At 40.8% G+C, this 23909-nt stretch overlaps 1 protein-coding gene across 1 annotated transcript in view; it reads left to right on the top strand.

Moving 5' to 3' along the window:
* The window catches only part of JARID2 (jumonji and AT-rich interaction domain containing 2), a 126419-nt gene that overhangs the window by 70302 nt on the left and 32208 nt on the right, over positions 1-23909 (top strand). Inside the window, exons 4-6 of the mRNA XM_069957990.1 lie at positions 7520-7689; positions 12924-13100; positions 18682-18911. Coding sequence (XP_069814091.1) covers positions 7520-7689; positions 12924-13100; positions 18682-18911 — 577 coding nt within the window. The remainder of the gene's footprint in view (positions 1-7519; positions 7690-12923; positions 13101-18681; positions 18912-23909) is intronic.

The following is a 23909-nucleotide window of genomic DNA, read 5'->3' as shown; positions in this document are numbered from 1 at the left end:
AATTATTTACTCATCTCGTCTTTTTTTTTTTTTAATGTTATGTGGAGTTTATAAATAAAAAGGATTTGACAGATAAAAGAATAAAAGCTATATTTTTTATTTCACCTTTGTTTGTATGGTGAGGCTCAGTCAACACTTTAATCTGTATGGTGAGGCCCAGGCATCCCATTGGCCTGTTATGATGAGGCCCAGGCATCCCCTTGGCCTGTTATGGTGAGGCCCAGGCATCCCCTTGGCCTGTTATGGTGAGGCCCAGGCATCCCCTTGGCCTGTTATGGTGAGGCCCAGGCATCCCCTTGGCCTGTTATGGTGAGGCCCAGGCATCCCCTTGGCTTGTTATGGTGAGGCCCAGGCATCCCCTTGGCCTGTTATGGTGAGGCATTATTTTGGTTTGTATGGTGAGACAACAGTAGAAACAGTAGGGCCCAGTGCTCACAGGACCACAGCAGTTTTATTCATATTTGTCATCAGGGGTCAGAGCTTTTGTCAGCAATAAAGCTCCAAACTACCTTGCACAGCTAATGACTTTATCTTCAATAATCCCTAACGTACATTTATAGTGTTATATCTTTTATAGCAACCTAGTCTGTCACTAGCGGTATGTTTGTTACCTATCTCTGCACAATGTGTCACACCCATACCCACACCCCAAGGGTCTTTTGGTGTCCCTAGCTTCCTCCAAAATGTTACCTAAATATGGGAAGATCGCCAGGCCCCTTTTATGGCAATATTTCATGTAAAATATATTGCTGTGTCTACACCATTCTTTCTATTTGAGTTATTCTCTTCATTCTGAGGTAGGTTCTGCTTACAGCTGTAAAGCTTCCTTTTATGTCTTGTTTAGACTGAGATGGCAGATCTCCCAGTATCACATCAGCGTTGCTGGAAAATCTTCACATCTCCCAGGGATCCATGTTTGGCATGTCGTTCCTCACATAGTGTGCTTTTGGGCATGTGAAAGGTTTCTGTCAGTCATAATGCAAATACAAAGTATACCTTTTCTACATCTCCAAAGTGCAGTGTTATTAGTGCCTACCAATGGGTAAAAAATTGGTCTAAATCTGCAAAAAAAAAAATTTTTTTTTTTTTTTTTTTTGGGGGGGGGGGGGGGGGGGGGTGTTAACTCCTTCATATAAATTGGATTGCTTTATGGATGCACATTTTTACTTCCTTAGTCAATCCACTGCATTTGTGAGCATAACCATAAAGCTAATGTAGACTCTATGGAGTGAGAGTAAAAAGGGCATCTAAACAAATAAGTACCTAAAATGGTGAAGTATGTAAAGGATTTGCAGATCTGTCTACTTGCAGAATTTGGCTATGTTCAAACGCTGTATAAACAAAGTCTGTTTCCCATGAACGGCCGTTGTTTAACGCTACCTATGGCCAGAATTCATGAACATGATGATTAATTCTGGCCATAGGTAACATTAAACAATGGCTTTTCACGCAAAATGGACGTTTATACAGAGTGTGAACATAGCCTTTATCTGAAACCAATCTGCTTTAAGGCAACTATTTTATGTTCAGGCTTAGGAAATGTATCACAATAGGATACCGGTAAAGGTAAAATCCTATATTGTTAAAAATTGGTCACAGGCCAGTATGATGTGCAGCTGAAGGTGCCCATTCACTTTACATTAAAGTTGGTAAAAGTCAATGACTTAAATCAAAAGACTGTTTAAAAAGTGTTTCAGGAAAGAATATTAGAATATTCACAGAAAAAATAATTTGTCCTTTGCTTAGTGTAATTCATCATGTATGGCAAAAAATTTGTCCAGCAAAAATGTTGTTCTTTCAAATCAACTGGTTTCAGAAAGTTATATAGCTTTGTAATTTACCTATAAAAAATCTCAAGTCTTCCCATACTTAATAGCTGCTGTATGTCCTGCAGGAAATGTTTTTTCTTTCTTTTTAGACTGACACAATGCTCCCTGCTGACATCTCTGTCTGAGACAGGAACTGTCCAGAGTAGTAGCAAATTCCCATAGAAAACCTTTCCAGCTCGAGACGGGAACTGTCCAGGACAGAGGTGTCAGCAGAGAGCACTGTGTCAGACTGGAAAGAAAACAATATTTCCTGCAGGACATACAGAAGCTGATAAATATGAGAAGACTTGAGATTTTTAAATTGAAGTAAATTACTAATCTATATAATTGTCTCAAACCAGTTGATGTGAAAGAAAAAGATTTTTGCTGGATAACCCCTTTAAAGGCCAGTATGGACAAAAATTTTATGGCTGTGTCTATTAAACAATTGTTCACTAGATGACTGGTAGTTTAACCATCAACCTATTGTTATCTAATGTGTATGGCCTCCTTCTATTGCCATACACTTCGATTTTTCCTGATGAATAGGTGTGTTGATTGTTTTTTGTTTAGTCTAATTTTTATATATACAGTGAAACCTTGGATTACAAGTGGGAGAGTCGCTGATGGAGAAGGATCTGGGTGTACTTGTAGATAATAGACTACAGAACAGCACACAATGTCAGTCAGCTGCTTCTAAGGCCAGCAGGATATTGTCATGCATTAAAACAGGCATGGACTCACGGGACAGGGATATAATATTACCGCTTTATAAAGCTTTGGTGCAGCCTCATCTGGAGTATGCCGTCCAGTTTTGGAACCCGATTCATAAAAAGGATGTTCTAGAGCTGGAGAGGGTACAAAGACGGGCAACTAAACTAATAAGGGGAATAGAGCATCTTAGTTATGAGGAGAGATTAAAAGAATTACATTTGTTTAGTCTGGAGAAGAGACGTTTAAGGGGAGATATGATTAACTTATTTAAATATATAAATGGCCCCTACAAGAAATATGGGGAAAAGATGTTCCAGGTAAAACCCCCTCAAAGGACAAGAGGGCACTGCCTCCGCCTGGAGAAAAAAAGGTTCAATCTCCGGAGGCGACAAGCCTTCTTTACCATGAGAACCGTGAATCTGTGGAACAAAAAATGTGTTCGTCCGCAGCTTCATAAAATTCAATGGCTTTATTCAACGTCACAAAACATAAATAACAAGTGGTTTAAAAACACGCCGACGCGTTGCAGGGTGAGAACCCCTTAATCATGGCAATCATAGTAAGGTTACAACTGGTTTAAATATGGATCGGATGTGACGTTAGGCTGGAGTGGAACGCCCATTAAAGGCTGGATACACCTGAACGTCCGTCTCAGGTAAGTCACATGACTGATTTACAACATAAATAAAGTATAAGAAAGAAACTCATTAAACAACCATAAACACAAAAATGTGAACAAACAAATTAATTCAGTAAATATAATATAAATCAGTTCTATAATTTAACCCTTTCGGGAACCTAGTGTTAAGGTTAAGGATCCATAGCGCCTCCCTTTTCCTAACCATGCGTGTCCAGTCACCCCCACGTTTGGGTCTATTGACCCTTTCAATCGCGGAAACTTTTAGGCTACTCGTATCCCCTGCATGACACTCAACAAAGTGTCTGGCAAGGCCCGAGAGTGAGCGAGTTTTAAGGGATGAAGTGGACATTTTAATATCCGATAGGTGTTCTCCAATACGGGTTTTGAGTTTCCTGATACTGGACCCCACATACTGCAAGTCACACTGCGTGCAGTGCACAACATACACGGTGTGGGAGGAATTACAGTTAAGGAAGGATCGGATCCTGAAATCGCGACCCGTACTGGATGACACCACTGACGGCTTCTTTGTTACATAGCGGCACATACCGCATCGCGGTGCCGCACATGGAAAAAAGCCCGTAGTTTTAAGCCAATTTTGTATGTATGGCTGTGGACTATTTCCAATGTCGCTTGGGGACAAAAGATTACCCAAGGTTTGACCTCTCCGTGCGACATATCTCACCCTGTTGTTCAAGATCTGTTCACACTTGGAATCGCAGAAGAGCAATGGTAAATATTTTTTTATGATGTTACGTATATCATTATATTGTGGACTATAATTCGTGGAGAAGGTAATGTCACATTTATCCTTGTCATTTTTATTTTTATCAATCTCGCCCGTGTGTGGACTATCACCTCTATCTTGTAAATGGTATTCCCTGTCCCTCTGCTCTGCTATATGGCGAGCCCTTTTAATGACATAATTCTTGTATCCCCTGGCCAGGAGTCTCGATTCCAGATGTTGGGCACTTGTTAGATAAACCGCACGATCTGAACAAGTGCGGATAAGTCTAATAAATTCTCCAATTGGGAGATTCCTAGTAACGTGGGGGGGATGACTGCTACGGGCATGCAACAAACCATTGCCCGCAGTAGGCTTGCGATACAGGTCAGTGGTAATTTTTCCATCGTTAGGGTGCGTTCACACCTACAGGATCTGCAGCAGATCTGCAGCAGATTTGATGCTGTGTTCAGTTATTTAAACGAAATCTGCTGCAGAAAATCAGCTGCAGATCCTGTAGGTGTGAACGCACCATTAAGGTGCAATTTAACATCCAGAAAGGAAATAGACTCTGGCTCAAATTGTGCCGTGAATTTTAAATTGAGAGTGTTGGCATTAAGATAACGCACCAAATCTGTGGCTTGACTCTCTGACCCTTGCCAAACTAGGAGGAGGTCATCAATATAGCGTCCATACCAGGTGATGAGAACGATGGGATATGTCAGAGACAGTAAGAGCTTACTTGCCAGTATGGATAAGCTACCTACTATGGAAAATGCATCATGGCTTTCCTGTGACGTAGTGGCTCTTTATTCTAATATTCCACATGATATGGCCATCCAGGCTCTAGCTTTTCATATTGGCAAGTATAGCAATTACAGCAGGGAGTTATCGGATTATATCCTCACTGTCACACGCTTCCTTTTGACTAACAATTATTTTCAGTTTCTTGATGATTTTTATTTGCAGATACTTGGCTGCCCGATGGGCGCCAGTTTTTCACCTTCCTTGGCCAATTTATACATGGCCTACGGGGAGGAGGTCGTTCTGTATAGCGTCCATAACCCATACTTAGGTGCCATCACCTGGTATGGACGCTATATTGATGACCTCCTCCTAGTTTGGCAAGGGTCAGAGAGTCAAGCCACAGATTTGGTGCGTTATCTTAATGCCAACACTCTCAATTTAAAATTCACGGCACAATTTGAGCCAGAGTCTATTTCCTTTCTGGATGTTAAATTGCACCTTAACGATAGAAAAATTACCACTGACCTGTATCGCAAGCCTACTGCGGGCAATGGTTTGTTGCATGCCCGTAGCAGTCATCCCCCCCACGTTACTAGGAATCTCCCAATTGGAGAATTTATTAGACTTATCCGCACTTGTTCAGATCGTGCGGTTTATCTAACAAGTGCCCAACATCTGGAATCGAGACTCCTGGCCAGGGGATACAAGAATTATGTCATTAAAAGGGCTCGCCATATAGCAGAGCAGAGGGACAGGGAATACCATTTACAAGATAGAGGTGATAGTCCACACACGGGCGAGATTGATAAAAATAAAAATGACAAGGATAAATGTGACATTACCTTCTCCACGAATTATAGTCCACAATATAATGATATACGTAACATCATAAAAAAATATTTACCATTGCTCTTCTGCGATTCCAAGTGTGAACAGATCTTGAACAACAGGGTGAGATATGTCGCACGGAGAGGTCAAACCTTGGGTAATCTTTTGTCCCCAAGCGACATTGGAAATAGTCCACAGCCATACATACAAAATTGGCTTAAAACTACGGGCTTTTTTCCATGTGCGGCACCGCGATGCGGTATGTGCCGCTATGTAACAAAGAAGCCGTCAGTGGTGTCATCCAGTACGGGTCGCGATTTCAGGATCCGATCCTTCCTTAACTGTAATTCCTCCCACACCGTGTATGTTGTGCACTGCACGCAGTGTGACTTGCAGTATGTGGGGTCCAGTATCAGGAAACTCAAAACCCGTATTGGAGAACACCTATCGGATATTAAAATGTCCACTTCATCCCTTAAAACTCGCTCACTCTCGGGCCTTGCCAGACACTTTGTTGAGTGTCATGCAGGGGATACGAGTAGCCTAAAAGTTTCCGCGATTGAAAGGGTCAATAGACCCAAACGTGGGGGTGACTGGACACGCATGGTTAGGAAAAGGGAGGCGCTATGGATCCTTAACCTTAACACTAGGTTCCCGAAAGGGTTAAATTATAGAACTGATTTATATTATATTTACTGAATTAATTTGTTTGTTCACATTTTTGTGTTTATGGTTGTTTAATGAGTTTCTTTCTTATACTTTATTTATGTTGTAAATCAGTCATGTGACTTACCTGAGACGGACGTTCAGGTGTATCCAGCCTTTAATGGGCGTTCCACTCCAGCCTAACGTCACATCCGATCCATATTTAAACCAGTTGTAACCTTACTATGATTGCCATGATTAAGGGGTTCTCACCCTGCAACGCGTCGGCGTGTTTTTAAACCACTTGTTATTTATGTTTTGTGACGTTGAATAAAGCCATTGAATTTTATGAAGCTGCGGACGAACACATTTTTTCTTATCATGGATGATTTGGGCTGCGGTCTCCAATACTAGTATCCGCGAGCTTCCACATCACGGAGATCCACACATCAGGTGAAGCAAGGCTGAGTGGGTGAGCTGACAACCTTTTTCCCGTTCAATCTGTGGAACAGTCTACCCCAGGATCTGGTCACAGCAAAAACAGTAGAGGGCTTCAAAACTGGCCTAGACAAGTTCTTAGAGCAAAATAATATAAATGCATATGTATAGAACCTATCACCCCTCCCCCTTCCCTGTATCCATCCCCTCCTTGGTTGAACTTGATGGACATGTGTCTTTTTTCAACCGTATTAACTATGTAACTATGTAAGTTTTGCAAGACAAGCTAACAATTTAAAAAAAATTGTAACTCTGTAAACGAGCAAGATTTCTTATTTCAAGCCCCCCACCACCCACCCACACACATTGCTACTTGCCTGTCCATATTAGGGACCTTGTAGATCTGCAGAGATCCTCCTGTGGAAGCGAGCAGCTTGGCCATATCTCCTCTCCAAGCTGCTGGAGGACCGATTGTCAGTGGGGCTGTGGCTCCCTTCTAGATCCTGTGTGCACAGGCATAACCTAGGCAGTGAATGCTTCAACTCCCCTGGGCTTTGTTTGTACATCTCCCGCCACTACTGCACACATGTCACCGCCATCCTGCCTACACGTGGAGCTGGATGGTGTAAGCCACTGCTTCCCTCTAACCCCTGAATTAACCCTTTCACTGATAGCTGAACCAAGGAGTCGGCACTAGTATCAGTGGGTATCAGCACCAGTAGGTTTGCAGCCACTTGGGTAGTTGTGTGTGGAGAAAGAGTTAACCGATGAACCCCTTCTTTACTGAGCGCTAACCTACCTTATTTTTGGGTTGTGGAACTAATTACCTGCTTTTTAATTACTTCTTATGGAACAATTTGTCTTGATACAAGAGTGATTTAGATTACAAGCACGTTCCCAGAACGCATTATGCTTCTAAGTCAAGGTTTCACTGTAAATGTCCTGAATATTAATTTGATTTCTTTTGTTTTTCAGGCCAAGGCTGCAAGCACAAAGAAAATTTGCCCAATCCCAGCCAAACAGTCCGAGCACAACCCCCATTAAAATTGTGGAGCCATTGCTACCCCCTCCAGTTACTCAAATATCTGACCTCTCCAAACGCAAGCCCAAGACGGAGGATTTCCTGACATTTTTGTGTCTTCGAGGTAAGGTCCTTTCATAATAACTTGAATACAAGGCTAAATACAAGGCTATGAATACAAGGCCTTGAATACAAGGCTAAATGTGATATAGCTTTATTTGTTAATTTAGGTTGACACATTACACATACAATATCTAACCTAGCTGAAGCTTATGACATGGATTGACAGTTCTGGGGTCTGAACACCTTCATTAATTGTCAACTTTTTAGCCAACTGCTATCTCTCCTGGCATAGACAAACCTTCCTGTGCGCACTATGGTGAGCAGAGGGATAGGCCACAGCCAGACTGCTCTGGCACTAGATTTTCTATACGAGAATGAGAACAAAAGGTCTTGGCAGTGAAAATCCATCAGGCCTGTTGATGGAGAGTCATACACCAGGGGCATGTTCGGCCGATTTACTAGTATAAAGCGTATAGGCACCTTTAAAATGACACTATTACCCCCCTTACTCTGTGTGGTTCTCTGTACCACCCACAAGCTTAAATGCTGTATATTTAATACATAACTGTATAAAACCTGTCTGTATCTTCTTCCTGCTTTAAAATCGCTTTATTTCACCGGTGGACAGGGTCAGCTAGGTGGGGCTTCAAGGCAGTAAGAGGAGGCCCAACTCTCGTGAACTTTGCCTAAGTGACCCTGTCCACTGATGAAATGAAGCAAGATTAAGAGGGGTGACTGTATTACTTTAAGTGTTCATTAGGCTGATTGTTTGGTTATTGCACACACATAGTTTAATGATCATCAAGTTTCAATAGAATATAAAAAGTTTAACACGGTGGTATGACAAATGCAACAAAGTTAATGTAAAAATATATAGCTAATAGTCTAAAAGCACGACAGAACTAATGTATGAGATTGTATGCACTCAACTAAATGGCTCCCTATTACACAGCTGTACAGCCTCTGTGTGACGCCATACGCAATGTACAGAATAGCTATTTACCACCATAAGCAGTGCAGCATATCTCAGAGGTATAAAAAGTGTAGAGTGTAGACAATGTAGCACTGGTGCCAATCCGGGTTTTGGTTGGAAAAGAAATGCAGAATTCTTAAACGCACAGAATCTACATTGTGTGAATAATGTCTTGGGTCTCATCCACGCTTTTCTAGAAGTCTTGTGTTGCAGTATGGAAGTACTGATGAATTAATATAGAAACTTTTGTCTGTATTGGCTCTATATTGGTCTGTGTGTTAAAGGGGAACTCCAGGTAGAGGTTAAAAAAATGAAACTTCTGCAGAAGCCTATAGCATTACTCACCTGTCTATCCAAGTTTTGAAACTACCAAAAATCCATTTGTTTGGGGGGGGGGGGGGTTGTTCTGTTTTTGTGTTTCTATCCTTCCTGGTTGATCAGTTCCCAGAATGCAATGCTTTCCCTCAGCTGATCATCAGTCCCCCACCCATCACAATCAGTTAAATTAGTGCTGCACCTGCTTCTGGCTGGTCAGAGATGGTGAATCATTTAGGGGATTGGGGGATCCAGCCAAGCCTCCTGTGACGCCATGCCCTGCCCCCTGTCTGCATCATCAGCCTGTCCTCAGAAAACACACACAATGTGAGACAGAGGCATGGAATATTTGTCTCCTAAGTTGGGAGAGCAGTGGGAGCAGGAGACAATGTGAATTGGCACAGAAGCCGTTTTTCTTCACTTCCTGGATTTGAATCAGCTACCAGTGTGGCAGAACCGCACAGATATGGTAATACATTGTATAGACACATCTATATAATTATTAATGTACTTTTAATAGAAAACAAGTTTTTCTTATCTGGAGTTCCCCTTTAAGTTTAAAATTCACAGCTTTTTACCCATTTGTATTTTCTCCTGTTATGGCCTCTCTGCCTGTCAATTATCCCCACTGAATGCGCAGACAGGCAGAAAGCGGTGACTACACATGGCGGAGAGCCGCCCAGATCACCTGCCCGCCTCTGACTGCTGCACGCCCAATAATTAAAACGTCATTTTCTCCCCTACAAAGCTGCGGCTGCAGCCCCGGCCGGTACGTGCCGAGAGCTGCATCGCAGCTGTATACAGTAATGCCGGGAACCAAATAAGCCCAATCCGGCTGATTTGGTTCCATTTACAGTAAATGGGCTTTGTTTTATTTTTATTTATTTTTTTATACAAAATAAAAAGAAATACAATAATGCAAGTGTGAATGAGGCATTGGTCTGTAAAATATGCGATTGCATTTTGTGGGTTACAAAGTCCTATACTGCAACAAGTTTTCTTTCCATAAGTTACAGAAAGATGATTGATACCTTTCTAAAATATAAAGCATGCACATATGAGTATTGTTGCATGTAGTTGACGTTCCTGGAAGCTTTCCATTCTTATGATTTAAAGGGAGTGACAAATATGGACTGAACAGACTACAGTGTTAGATGACAAGTGACATTGCCTGCAGAATTTATGCATGTTGTAGGTTATGCACAGGGAAATGTGCAGGTTTATTTTCTTCTGTACCTTCAAATACCATATAATTTTCCCTTAGTGCACTTGTAAAGTAACAGTAATTATTGTGTTCCCATCCCATGTATTAATAATGATGGTATTCTAATGCTTCCTGTTTTGTTCCAGTTTACGGAATCTATTTAGTTCACTTGGCTGCTGTCATGGCTGTATAACCAGCAGTTTGCAGTCCTGGAGTTACAAAGTAACCAATTGGGATCATACATTTGGCTCTGGCTGTCAACACTTCATTGTTGAGGACCCTACTCCTCTCCAGCCTAAGAGTCACCCAGCAAATCAATACGGTGTCAGAGTCCAGTTATGTGATCACACCAAGGATTTGCTGACGTCATATTGAGTTTATTAATCTAATCGGCTGGAATAAGAGATTTAAGCCTCAGTGTCCCATACTCAGAAATTGCTACATTTAAAAGTCCAGATAAAAACATATGTTTTCTACTAACATAAACATGGCTGACACGCTGCCAGCTAATACTGGAAAAAATAATGAAATGCTCTTTTGGCAAGCGGCAGGCATTTTCAATGCTTACAGTTAATCCAGCAGCCTACTCCAAGACTTGAATTATTTCATCAGCTCTCTAAATGTCCTGAAATTAGTCTGGAACGAGGAGTGCTTGTAGCTGTGATAGAGAAAAAACAGTTTATACCAAGATTCAGGCCGCTCACAGCACATGCTGTTACAGTCACTGCCTGGCCGTGTATCATTGGAGGCGTAGTTCACAAAGAACAGAATGCACAAACCTTGTAGGTGCAGCGATCTGGTCGGCCTGATGACCCACATCCTAACAGGTTTTGGCAGTGCACTGGCAGCGATGTTACATTGGATTATTTTTGATTGCAGTGCAAATATAAAACCTCAGCACATTTATATAACCTTATCGTCAGACACTATTGCATATGTATAATAAGCTTTTATGGTTATCAAACTAGAACCACCAGTGTTTGCTATGTACTAGATAAGATTACATATAAAGTTGTGAAGAACAACTAAATAACTTTTATATACGAATCCTGATGCCATTATGCAGTTTTAACTAAGCACAAGATTAGTTTGCCAGAAAAACACTCTAAACTTTGCTAAGTTTCTGATGATCAAGGGGGAATATAGAAATAAGCCACTTGGCATTCAAGACATCTACTTTTTTTTTTCCTTGCCCTAGTTCAGACATGACCTCCTACAACCCTTGGCAAAAGAATATGGAATCCCCACATTCTGCCTTCGTGGAACACACCTCAAACCAATGACAACATATTATTTTTTATTAATGGCATATAGTTTTTCCAGATCAAGTATCACTGGATGAGAGCAGACCACAGGAGACTAGGGCTTGCAGTTCCCAACACAAAAGTTGGGAGGCCTGTGACACCCCTTACTGATGCCAGTCAACAAGGATTGGTGTATAAATGGAAAATTAAATTTAATTATTTTAATGAAGTTATGTTATGAAGTAATAAATCTTTTTCTAAAAAACTTTTAATGGATAAGGGCTAGAAAGTGTATCTCATTGGCAGCATGGACATTAGTACATATGCATTGTTTGGCTTAGGTTTTTAATCTGCAGCTGTGAGATAATGACGAACAATTGAGCTGTAGCTGGAAATTATAGATGAGCTTGGAAACACTGATTGAAAACGTCTTAGGAATGAGTTATTGATAGGCCACAAATAGTCATTCATAGTCAGCCATGCCTAATGGTACTTCTACACGGAGCGATAATTCGCCCAATCGCACGATTAACGATCTCGAAGTAACAATTTTTTTTATAACAATCAGTGTTTAGACAAAATGATATATCGTACGGAAAAATCGTTTTGCGATCGCTTAAGCCTATCTCGCACATAGGTTAAATCGGTAAAAGACTGTTTACACGGAACGTTCTGCACATTTTTTGCGAACGACCAACGATGATTTGAGAACATGTTGAAAGATCAAAATGAACGATTTCTCGCTCATCGTTTGATCGTTCGCTGCCTTTACACGTACGATTATCATTCGAATTCAAACGTTATTGTGCAAATTCGAACGATAATCGTTCCATGTAAAAGGACCATTAGGGTAGGGTACGCAAGATGCCCACATGATCAGTTTCTGGCACAAGAGTCCTCAGGGACATGATGTGAGTTACATTTGTTCTCCTTACTAACACGTACATGTGTACTCATTCAGACAGTTGGGGCTCTATTGTCTTACTTGCAAATTATCCGTGAAAAGAGCGATGATAATCCCTTTAGTCTTGCTGTTACATGGATTCTTTCCTTCTAAATGTAGTTGCATATGCTTTATAATGTAGTTGGCAACATGTCAGTGCCAGTTTTACAGTAATCAGTGGATATGTTTTGTTATGGTATTTTTTGTACCCAGATTCCGTTAATCTTTTATTAATCTTTCTATTTATAGTGCAAACCACCTAATATATATTTTGGGGGTTTATACTATCCTTTATAAAGATAGATAGATAGATAGAGTGTAATTCAGTGTGGACTTCCTGCTGTCAGGACTTAAAACAACTATCAGCGGTTTATTCGATTCAGCTTTTTACAGTAAAAGGAAGCATTAAAAGCCAGTGATTTTTATGGAATATATACTGATTTTAGGACCTAGTGGGATACTAGTCTAGAAAAACAACCGAAAATCTATTGAATTATCTATGTGGACCAAACCTATAATGGAATTGGTTTTGGATAGATGCTTATGATCTTAGTATATTAACAGGACATGTATTGCATGTATACTAGTAAAATAATGACTTTTCTCTTATACAAAGGTTCTCCAGCGTTACCAACTAGCATGGCATACTTTGGAAGCTCTCAAGATGAAGAAGATGTTGAAGATGATGATGCAGAGTTTGAGGACACAAAAATGACCACCACTAACACTTCATCCTCATGCCACTCTACACCTCGGAAAGGCAAAGCGCAGAAGCATGTTATCAATGGACATGGTTAGTATTATTATGCATAAACATTTGTAATGCACTTTTCCCACATGAGATTCGGCGGGGTCCAGCATTAAAAGGGCATTTCCATTTCAACTAACATAGTAAAACTTGTAGGGTTTATCAGGTTGAATATTTTTGCAAATACATTAATTTAGCTTCTACATTATAGCCATGCATACTCCAGCCAGACCAGGAGGCAAGTTTGATAAATTTAAGTATCTGCAAAAATAATTAAAGTGGAACTATCAGCAGGTTAGATGAATCTAACTTTCTGATACTTTTTTACATAGTGTCATGGGCGCTATAAGGGGCTATCAGCAGGTTAGACGGAGTATAGATCACAGAAATATAAAAATAAATGAAGTGCAATACACACATAATCCCCATAGCCCCTAATGCAATAATACATGAAAAAAAAGGACACACATTTGGTATCTCTGCGTGCGTAACAACGCTGGCAATAAAATTATCACATGAATAAACCTGCGAATAAGTTATAAGCATCACAGAACTATAGCCACATAAAGTAAGAGAGGTCAGATTTAAAAAATGGGTTCTGGTCCTTAAAACATTTTCTAGACTGGTCCTGAAGGGGTTAAAACATTTGTTTTTTGTTTATCAATTGCTAGAACAAGTAGTGAAAAGCATGTGTCTAAGCACTTCTATCTGAGCTCTCTCTGTGTGACAGTCCCATAGACTTACATTAGGAGTCTGTTTAGGTTATGTGCAAATCTGGGGGGGGGGGGAAATTGTGCACTTCTCCAGGCTGGTTCAAATGATCTATTGGGAACTAAACACCCAGACTCGGACTCAGTGCTTCTCAATTCCAGTTGTCAGGTCTCACCAACAGGACATCTTTTGAGGATATCCCATAACAATATCCCATCCAATAACAGAGTAAAAGTTGCTATCCTCGAGCCTGTCCATCTATCCAGTAGTATTATTGGAAGAATCTGTGCTAAGTGCACACTTTACTGCAGTTAATTTTGTTTGGATACATTTTTATAATTCTAAAACATACTGGAATTCACTTTCATTGATATTAGTTCCTTTTGGTTTGCCTTTTTTTGGAGCTGTGGTTAAAAATGTTTCTAGCTTGCATGTCCCCTATAAAGCACATGGTATATTAATTACCACAAGAAACTGTCAAATAACATTAGGCATAAATTGAAGGAGACGATGTCTAAGGGGTAAATGCTGCATGCTTGCACAGTAAGGTGTCGCACTTAATTTACTGTGCACCAAATAAGTGTAAAAGGTGTGTGTTACGCTGCTGGCTATGTGAGAAGGAGATGTTCACACTCTGACACTCTCCTGTCATACTTGCTGGAGCATTTGATTTTGTGTTACTAATTTATCATGATCTATTGTTCATTTACTTGACAATACTTTACAAAGTATTCCAGATCTCCGATATATGCAATGTATCTCAATGTGTCTACCACTGTTCCTGGTTATGTTTGGTAGCCTCATTCTCCCGTCACTCCATGGTACCTTAGGTACACAGCACACATACACAAGAACCTCTACATTATGCTCTAATAATAACCTATGCTGCACTATGAAAATATATATCCTGAAGTGCTTTCTTAGATGATGAACATGTGTGTGTTATTTTCCGCCTTGGTTCTTAAGGCACCGTGCATGTTGAAGGCCTGCCTCTAGTTGATAGTGTTTTGTGGTTTAACAGTCAGAAGTGAGTGTCCTGTCATCGACACAAGATAAAACAGACGTAAATAGGTAAATTACAACTGGTATCTGTAGGTTATCGGCTCCAGTAAATACCATCATAGAAATAGTTAGGTTCAGCAGTGGATGGAGCTTTGTCGTCAGCTGTGGAGTAGACTTGAGCCTTGTCAGCCGTAAAGGACCTGATGGATACATGTTGTGCTCACTGCACTGTTTGTGCCCCACAATTCTAGATTTCCCTTATATGATGGCATCTTCTCTTGATAGACAATCCTAAATGACCTGTTCTGCCCACCATCCCCTCTGTCATTTCTCTACTTCTGGCAGGAGATGCAGTCACCACACTCATTGGAGTATTATTTTAGCCATTATGTCTGGTTCTGTGCCTTACTTCCTGGGTTTTCTTTTCTTCTCATGTTCAGTACTTCCTATATACCAGTCTATGGGAGACAGCCCAGGGTCAAAACACAAAGCCTTTCCACCTCCATACTTGCCATAAGTTCCAGTTTTGGTGGCTCAATCCTAAAAACAAGGCTTTTAAGTGTTTATGTAATCATGTAATCTAAAATGGGATGTTTTTAGATGTTCTTGGTTGTTTTGGATTATTTCTGGCTTTATTTCTGGGGTTATTCAAGATTTAACAAAGCATAGCTATTTTCTTGGAAAAACAGCTGCATAACCAACATCCAAACTTAGAACAAGAGAAGTGCTGTTTCTGGAAGAAAATATGAATATATATACAGTATATATAATTTATTAGACTATATTGGACTCTCCGTACACATGGGCCATATGAGCAGCCCTAGACCACTGCATAGAGCCATGAATGTCATGGCATACTAAGCGATATTCTGGGTACATATACTAGAATGCTAGTAGTAATGTCCCCTTTGCTTGTGAAGACCAGATGAGAGGACCTGCTGTGAGATTTGCTGTTCCTATATGGTGGGAATCTGACACAGGAGTGTATTTATTATTGTGTGGTTCACTGTGTGTGTGTGATACTGTGACCATGTCTAGAGCTCCTTCCTGTTGGCTCGTTGCAGTGTACAAGCCATAGACGCGGGGGAACTTCCTCTGCAGTCTTCACACCAGCCCTATGGTTTTGTTGTAAAGCTGATGTCTGCCTTCTTGTCTCTCATATATAGGACGTGCCCTAGCAATCACATATAGTCTCATCTACAATTTCCCCACCATCTTACTAACCCAATAGATAAAGTCACCATCTGGGACTGGTGAATTAGCACGTCATTAGGATGAATCATCCACTTTATTCCAGGGCTAAGAGAACATGACATCAGTGTTTATCCTGTAGTTATTCTTTCCTATCTACTCCTCTGTCGCATGGTTAGAAAGGATCATTTGCGAGGCTGACACTTTTTGCTGACAGAATGGGATCTTGGCCAGAAATTCAGTGTTTTCTCATGCATGTGCCCCCATTCAGTTTATGCTGAATGCTCAGTATTGTTGATTTTAGATCAGATTTCAATATACAATATATCCAGTATATAGAACATCCCAAGGCATAAATATCTGTACACAGTGTATTTTATGGAGGAATACAACCAGCAGCCTCTGCTACAAAATGGCAGAGAAGCCTTGATCCTTGTGCCTGCTGGTGCTAGGCCGCTTAGTGGCAGCTGTGTCTCCCTCTGATCAGCCATGGCTGGGCTTGCTTGATGTTTGGCCTTGCCTTTTTTCTCCTGTCCCAGAACTCATTATATGACATAATGATGGTTTTATGACAGTGATGGAGATGTATTTGTGCAGCTGTACGTGCATCACTTGCTATCTTAATATCCACATTTTTTTTCTATCTGGATCTACTTTGGCACATCCTGTATATATATAAAATCTCATTAGTGTCTTGAAATAATTCTGCTCTTTGGCTGCCTGCTGTTCAGCTGATCTCCTGCCTGTCTGAACTATGCTGAAGGCTTCATTCCTTGTTTTGCGATGACCTCACTTGAGCTCTCCGCGTGTCACATTCCCACTTAACTTGATAGTTCGTGTGGGAATAGAGCTGTGCTATGTAAAGTCTTGTATGTCATTATTCTGGTTGTGTGATACAGAAGTCACATTCTCTCAATTTTGAACATTTTGTATGCAGAGAATAGGAACAAACACTGAATTGTAATTTCTGTGTATTTATTTTACCCTCTACTGGTACATTACATTAGTGCATCAACAGATAGGGCACATTCCCATGCTCACAGTTGTCTCCTTTGGCACATAGAGCTTTCTCCCAGCTCTGCCATAAGCATACTATGCTAACCGGGATATTTGCTGCCAGACTTTTTTTCATGACATCAGCTGTCAGGCCAGAGGCTGGGTGCTCCACCTCATATATATTAGATTGTTGGCCCAAAGGGTATGTTATATATATATGCTGCGGAGTACCCATGGCACGCTGGCAAGGGCTTTTCCCATCTCAACCAATATGGGTGACAAGGTTTAACTGTTGCATTATATTTTTTATTTGTAATTTACTTCTATTTAAAAATCTCAAGTCTTCCTGTACTTATCAGCTGTTGTATGCCCTGCAGGAAGTGGTGTATTCTTTCCAGTCTAACACAATGCTGTCTGCTGCCACCTTTTCCCATGTCAGGAAGTGTCCAGAGCAGTAGCAACACCCCATAGCAAACCACCTGCTCTGGTCAGTTCCTGTCATGGACAGAGGTGGCAGCAGACAGCATTGTGTCAGACTGGAAAGAATATACAACTTCCTGCAGGGCATACAGCAGCTGATAAGTACTAAAAGACCTGAAGTAAATAGAAGTAAATTACACATCTCTGGCACCAGTTGATTTGCCAGAAACAAATTTCCAGCAAATGGAGTACAGACATGTTACCAATGCATTAAAGGAGCATGTGACCTGAAAAATCTACAAAAGAAGGGAGAAATAACCCAGCAAATAATTTAAGTGTTCAGGAGGAATAAACCCTGCCCCTCTGGCTAATGCTGCGTTTACACGGAGCGGATTTTTAACGACCATTTGAGAACATGTTGAAAAATCACAATGAACGTTTCCCGCTCGTCGTATGATTGTTCGCTTTGTTTACACGAGCCGATTATCACTCAAAATCCGAACAATAATCGTTCCGTGTAAACGCAGCATTAGCCTTGCCTGTTAAGGCCCTATTACTCAGATTACATGACAAATCGGACAGATATCTCCCCTGTGATAGAGCCAGCGATCAGCAGATGCAAACGCTCACTCGTTGGCTGATTGTTGACTTTAAACACGTCAAAAGATAATCCGCTGCCGGACACCTGATTGCTGAATATAGGAAAAGGCTGCACAATTATTGAGCTGTTTTATAGACCCTGTAAACGATGGTGGGTCGGGCATTCAGGAAATTAACCCACTCTGCTCTCCGCACAATTTCTACCAAACTCCTTCTGCAGAAAATACTACAGACTGACAAATACAGTAGACCAAGTTATCTTCTATTTTCTTTTAGCTTTCTTTTTAGGATTAGGGTTCCTTAACCTGTATTTTTAGAATATTGTGCAGAGAGGTGTGTGTGTGTGTGTGTGTTGCTCATACAGAAGCAGACCAAGTCCATGCAATTCAATATGCGTTTGTATTACAGATATATTCTCTGCTAGTATCATTGCTTCTATGGAGGAACAGCTCCATACCTATGACTTCCCATAATGCATAACACAGTTATTTTAGTTATAATTATTTAAAAAATCTCACATGATTGCCTGTAACATCTCTATACCCATTGGATTCATGTCAGCAGATCCTGAGACATTGTTCAATTAGTTATCTTATGACATTTATAAACTACCTATGAATGCATATTGTATATTACAGTATATTACAGCTGTGATCGTTGTTCCATACATTTTAACTTTTTTTTTTTTTTTTATGTTACCCTTTAGTTTTTAACGGCTCATGCAAATCATCGAAGGACAAATATACTTCTCATAGACACAAAAGCAAAGAGGCCACACCAAGGAAAGAGAAGACCAGCTATCACAAAGCCGAGAGCCGGAGAGAGTCTGCCGCTGCTTATCACCAACCTGCTTCTAACACGGGCTCACATGCCAAAGGGCTCGCTGCTAACAACCACCACAGTCATCTTAGATCGGCTCAGGATTTAAGGAAACAGGTAAACCATAGGCCTGTCTGCTTAAACGTATAGTGGTTTCTATAAAATATTAGAATTTGCGTTCATGTTTTTTGCCTTTTTACTATTGTCTTGTAATTGGCTACATACATATTTCATAATGTGGAAAAAAACATGCTGCTTACGCTGGACAAAATATCTGAATCTACAGACTTTACGGCACCTTAAGCTATGGAAATATATGTGGAAAATCTAGAGAGTATTTGTTACCAGTGATATCCTAAGCCCGGCTTCCAGATTCTTCTGTGTACTGCAACATAGTGAAATTTTGCCCTCCAAGGTAACTTACTAAAAATAAGCCTATGGCATAGAACTGGGACACAGACAGAGGTCGTATGAGACCGGTGATGATCAAATCTCAAAGTATTTGTACAAAGCCAAAATTTGTCATACAGGCCTGATGGAGTTGCTAGCCTATGCCTACCTTAATCCTGTCTACTCTGGTGGTCACACATATCAGCCTCACTTTGTATCACCACTCTTTACCCATCTGCACAGAGTTATGGGTTACAACCTAAGGCCACATTTCCTATATCCATAATACATGGGTCTAATGACCCGAACTGAAAGCATCCTGGATCACTATGGATCACTTTCAACGTGAGTGCCCAGACACACAGAACTTAGAAGTGAATGTGGCCGTAGGCTGAGCACGCACATTGTGGCCACAGGGCAGTAGTTTGCCACTAAACTGGAATTTTCCTCCTGCAAATTGCATGAAAAAAACTATGGCCCATATTTACCAAAGTGCGTAAAACAGAAACTGGTATAAACTGCCCATAGCAACCAATCTTGGCTAAGCTTCTTGCTTTGGTGAAATAAAAACTGAGCTGTGATTGGTTGCTATGGGCAGTTTACAGCAGTTTCCATTTTACACATCCTAATTTACCGCAATGTAACAGAACATTCTGATTGCAGTGGTAGCCAACTGTGTTTGTTGTACAACCCCAAAATGTAACTGTATGTAAATAATAATAACACAATAAAATGACTTGCAAATCTCATAGAACCATATTTTATTTAAACTAGAACATAACAGCCATATCAGATGTGAGACATGAAATATACTAAGTGTCCTTTTACATTAAACAATCTTTGGCAATCTGCGCTCGCTGATTATTGGCCAAATGAGCGTTCCTGGGACTGGCAACTAGATGGTAAAATGTCAGCATCTGATATGTATTCTGTGTTTTATTTTGGATGAAATATAGGTCAGAGATTTGCAAATCATTGCATTGTGTTTCACTGATTTACAGATCCCATTGCCTGCAATTTTACCAAAAGCAAGTGAAACCTAAAAAAAAATCCTTTCACCAGTTTTTACTAATAGCTGGTGAATGACAAACCCATTTGTGAATGAGGATTTCTTTAACTGAGCAAAGTATTTTGTTATAAATGCTAGGAACCATTTCTAACCATTGGCTCGTGAGTGTACAGATGAGTGAATGACACAAGGCGAGCCAAGAATAACATATACTGCGGCCCATAAATACATAGGAGAAAGAACACGACAGCAGCTCAGCAGCAAAAGTAATAAAGTGTAGTACACACCTGAAACGACCTGGTCTTCAGTTCTATGTAAACGGAAAGAAGAGGGCATCTTTCATCTTGACAGTTTTAAAGGGGGTTGGAGCCATAATGGTGCTTGAGTAGAAAATTGTAGTTGGTCTACCCTGGAAAAGAGTTTGGGCCCTATTCCACCGGACGATTATCGTTTGCATAAGTGTTAACGATTAACAATCTCAAACGACCGCTATTGCGAAAGACCTAAAAACGTCCACTCATTTCCATGGAACGATAATCGTTACCTATGATCGTAATTGCGATCGTTTTTCTTCGCTATTTATTCGCTATTGCGTTCATATTTATTGCGAACAACCGAACGATGTCTTATTCAATGCGAACGTTTTGCGAACGAGCAACGATAAAAATAGGTCCAGGTCTTATAAAGCGATCAACGATTTCTCGTTCGGTCGTTAATCGTTAACTGCATTTTAACTGAACGATTATCGTTTAGATTCAAACGATTTAACGATAATCTGAATGATAATCGTCCGGTGGAATAGGGCACTTTGACTTGTTGATGTTCAGGATATGATATGATGGGGCCACTTGTAGTATTGTTACATGATTATTATAACCCTTACTCTTACTTGGTATATAAGGTATGTGTGTTGGCAACCAAATCTGCACTGAACATCATCATACTGCCTGTCAGTGGGTGTAACATTCATAGAATTTGCATATTGACTACCTCAAGATATGCAAATAAATCATGATGATGTAATGGTTTGTCATACCTGATTCCAAATGTACAGTAAATACATTAACTTTAATCGAGTGCCATTCTATGAGATCAGTGCACTTACATACTGTAAATCAGTGTTTTAGAACCAGTGACCATTGGCAAGACCATTGATTTTTTGACCAGTCAAGACCACCTGATAGGCTAAAGAACTACTATATTCTGACCATTAGGGTGGGTTTACACTGAGGAATTCTTGAGCATAAACACTGAACTCTTTCGGCGGAATGCGGAATCAGCCGGCCGGTAGAATGGTGTCTATGGAGCCGGCGGAAAGGCGCGCGGCCGTGCACGCGTACAGGTGACTGAATTCCGCAGAATTTATCCGCGAGAATTCCTCAGTGTGAACCCACCCTTAAAGAAGTCCAGAAGTCCAAGTATTTTTTAATATGTTCTTAAGGAAAGTAAGACAAATTCCTAATGTACATTATTTATGGGAAATGCTATTTCCCTTAATTTAGTAGATCAGACAGGGTTCATATTTCCTAAAAAACCTTGACGTCACGAATCAGTTGTAATTCCTATGGAGTGTCCAGCAGGGGGTGCACTATATGTAGAAGTCTATGGCACTGTATTGTCTATGGAAGTGTATGTTATGTAATGTAGTGTAATGTACACTATGCTTTATTGATTGAATACATTTATGAAATACTTTGGGGAGCAAGGACACTTGCTCCCCAAATGGAGGGCACCGAGTAATGAGGGAGAGAGGTGGCCGTGCATCTAACTACCTCCCCCCTCCCTCCCTGCTCAGTGCTGTGGGACACATATACACTGTACTACTCCTCCTATCATGTGCTCATAGTATGAACAGATGACGGGGGAGTAGTACCAGGGCCATCCCCATCACCAGCACCACCCGCTACTGACGCTGCCCACTGCACAGCCGTTCTCATACTCTGCTAGGCAACTGCCAAGCCCGCCGCTGCCCTCAGATCCTGCCGACTCGTTCCTTGATGTCACCCCCGGCAGCTTGGGTGACATCAGGGAACGAGTTGGCAGTACGCGGGGGAGGTGGTGAGCTTGGCAGTTGCCCGGCAGGGGATGTGAACGGCTGTGCAGTGGCAGCGGCATCAGTGGCGGCAAGGGGGTGCTGTTGATGGGGATGGCCCTGGTACTACTCACCAATTATCTGCTCATACTATGAGCACATGATGGGAGGAGTAATACAGTGTATATGTGGTGGTGGGGTGGTGATAGGGATGGCCCTGATACTACTATCCCATCATCTGCTCATACAATGAGCAATGATGGGAGGAGTAGTACAGTGTATGTGTGTCCCACAGCACCGAGGAGGGAGGTAGTTAGATGCACAGGCACCTCTCTCCCTCCCTGCTCAGTGCCGTCCATTTGGGTAGCAAGTGTCCTTGCTCCCCAAAGTATTCCATAACTGTATTCAATCAATAAAGCATAGTGTACATTTCACTCAATTACATTACATACACTTCCATAGACAATACAGTGCCAAAGACTTCTACATAGTGCGCCCCCTGCTGGACACACCATAGGAATTACAACTGATTTGTGACATCACAGTTTTTTAGGCAATCTGAACCCTGCCTGATCTACTAAATTAAGGGAAACAGCACTATATGTGCATTTCCCATAATTAATGTACATTAGGAATTTGTCTAACTTCCCATAAATAATGACATATTAAAATATATGTTTTGGCCGGAGTTGTCCTTTAAACTAAATGGACATCCACATCCCCTTTTGACAGGATGCCGATGTCTACTTACAAAGTGCCAAGGAAACACAGTGTAATCCCAGCCTTAGGCTGTGTTCTTATGTTGTCTTTTTTTTGTGTGATTGAGTCCAAATAACAGCTGTTATTTCATAATGACGGTCATCATTTGTACAAGAACAGCCGTCATTTTGAAATAACCGTTATTTGGACTCAAACGGACAAAAAAAAGATGTGGGAACATAGCTTCACTGTATAGAGAGTTAATGGAGAATTTATCATGGTCCTGCTAAATTTTGCACAAATTCATTTACATAGCTAATCTGCTTTCTGCTTTCAGAAATCACGTCTTGTTTTTGCACAGTTGTAACAATGGGGGAGATTTATTAAACATGGTGTAAAGTGGAACTGGCTCAGTTGCCCCTAGCAACCAATCAGATTCCACCTTTCATTTTCTAAAGAGTCTGTGAGGAATGAAAGGTGGAATCTGATTGGTTGCTAGGGGCAACTGAGCCAGTTTTACTTTACACCAAGTTGGATAAATCTCCCCCTAATTTATTAGCGTCCCTGGTACAACTTAATAAATCCTGTGCATGATCTGAAAATACACACAGGAATTTCTATAGAGCATCAGTAGATGGATAGAGAAGAGTGTACTGTATGCCCCTATTAGTGTGCCACAGATATACATTGGGGTATATTTATGACATATACCTTTAATGCATACAAAAATGAATTGTTAATATAGCCCTATCTATGTGTTGCCCTGTGAATATACAATATACAGATTTATCAATAAATCTAAAACCAAAACTAACTGGTTTTTACATGGCAACCAATTACAACTCTGCTTTCATTTTACCAGGGTTCATTAAAGGGATTATCCAGGATTAGAAAAAGCACAGTTATTATAGTGCAAAAACAGCACCACTCTGTCCTAAGGTGTTGTGTGGTATTAAAATACAGCTCTTCAGTAGAAGTGAGCGCA

Source organism: Dendropsophus ebraccatus, chromosome 2, assembly GCF_027789765.1.
Source record: "Dendropsophus ebraccatus isolate aDenEbr1 chromosome 2, aDenEbr1.pat, whole genome shotgun sequence".
Lineage (NCBI taxonomy): Eukaryota > Metazoa > Chordata > Amphibia > Anura > Hylidae > Dendropsophus > Dendropsophus ebraccatus.
Note: the sequence above shows the minus strand (reverse complement) of the source record. Positions and strands in the feature narration are given on the sequence as shown.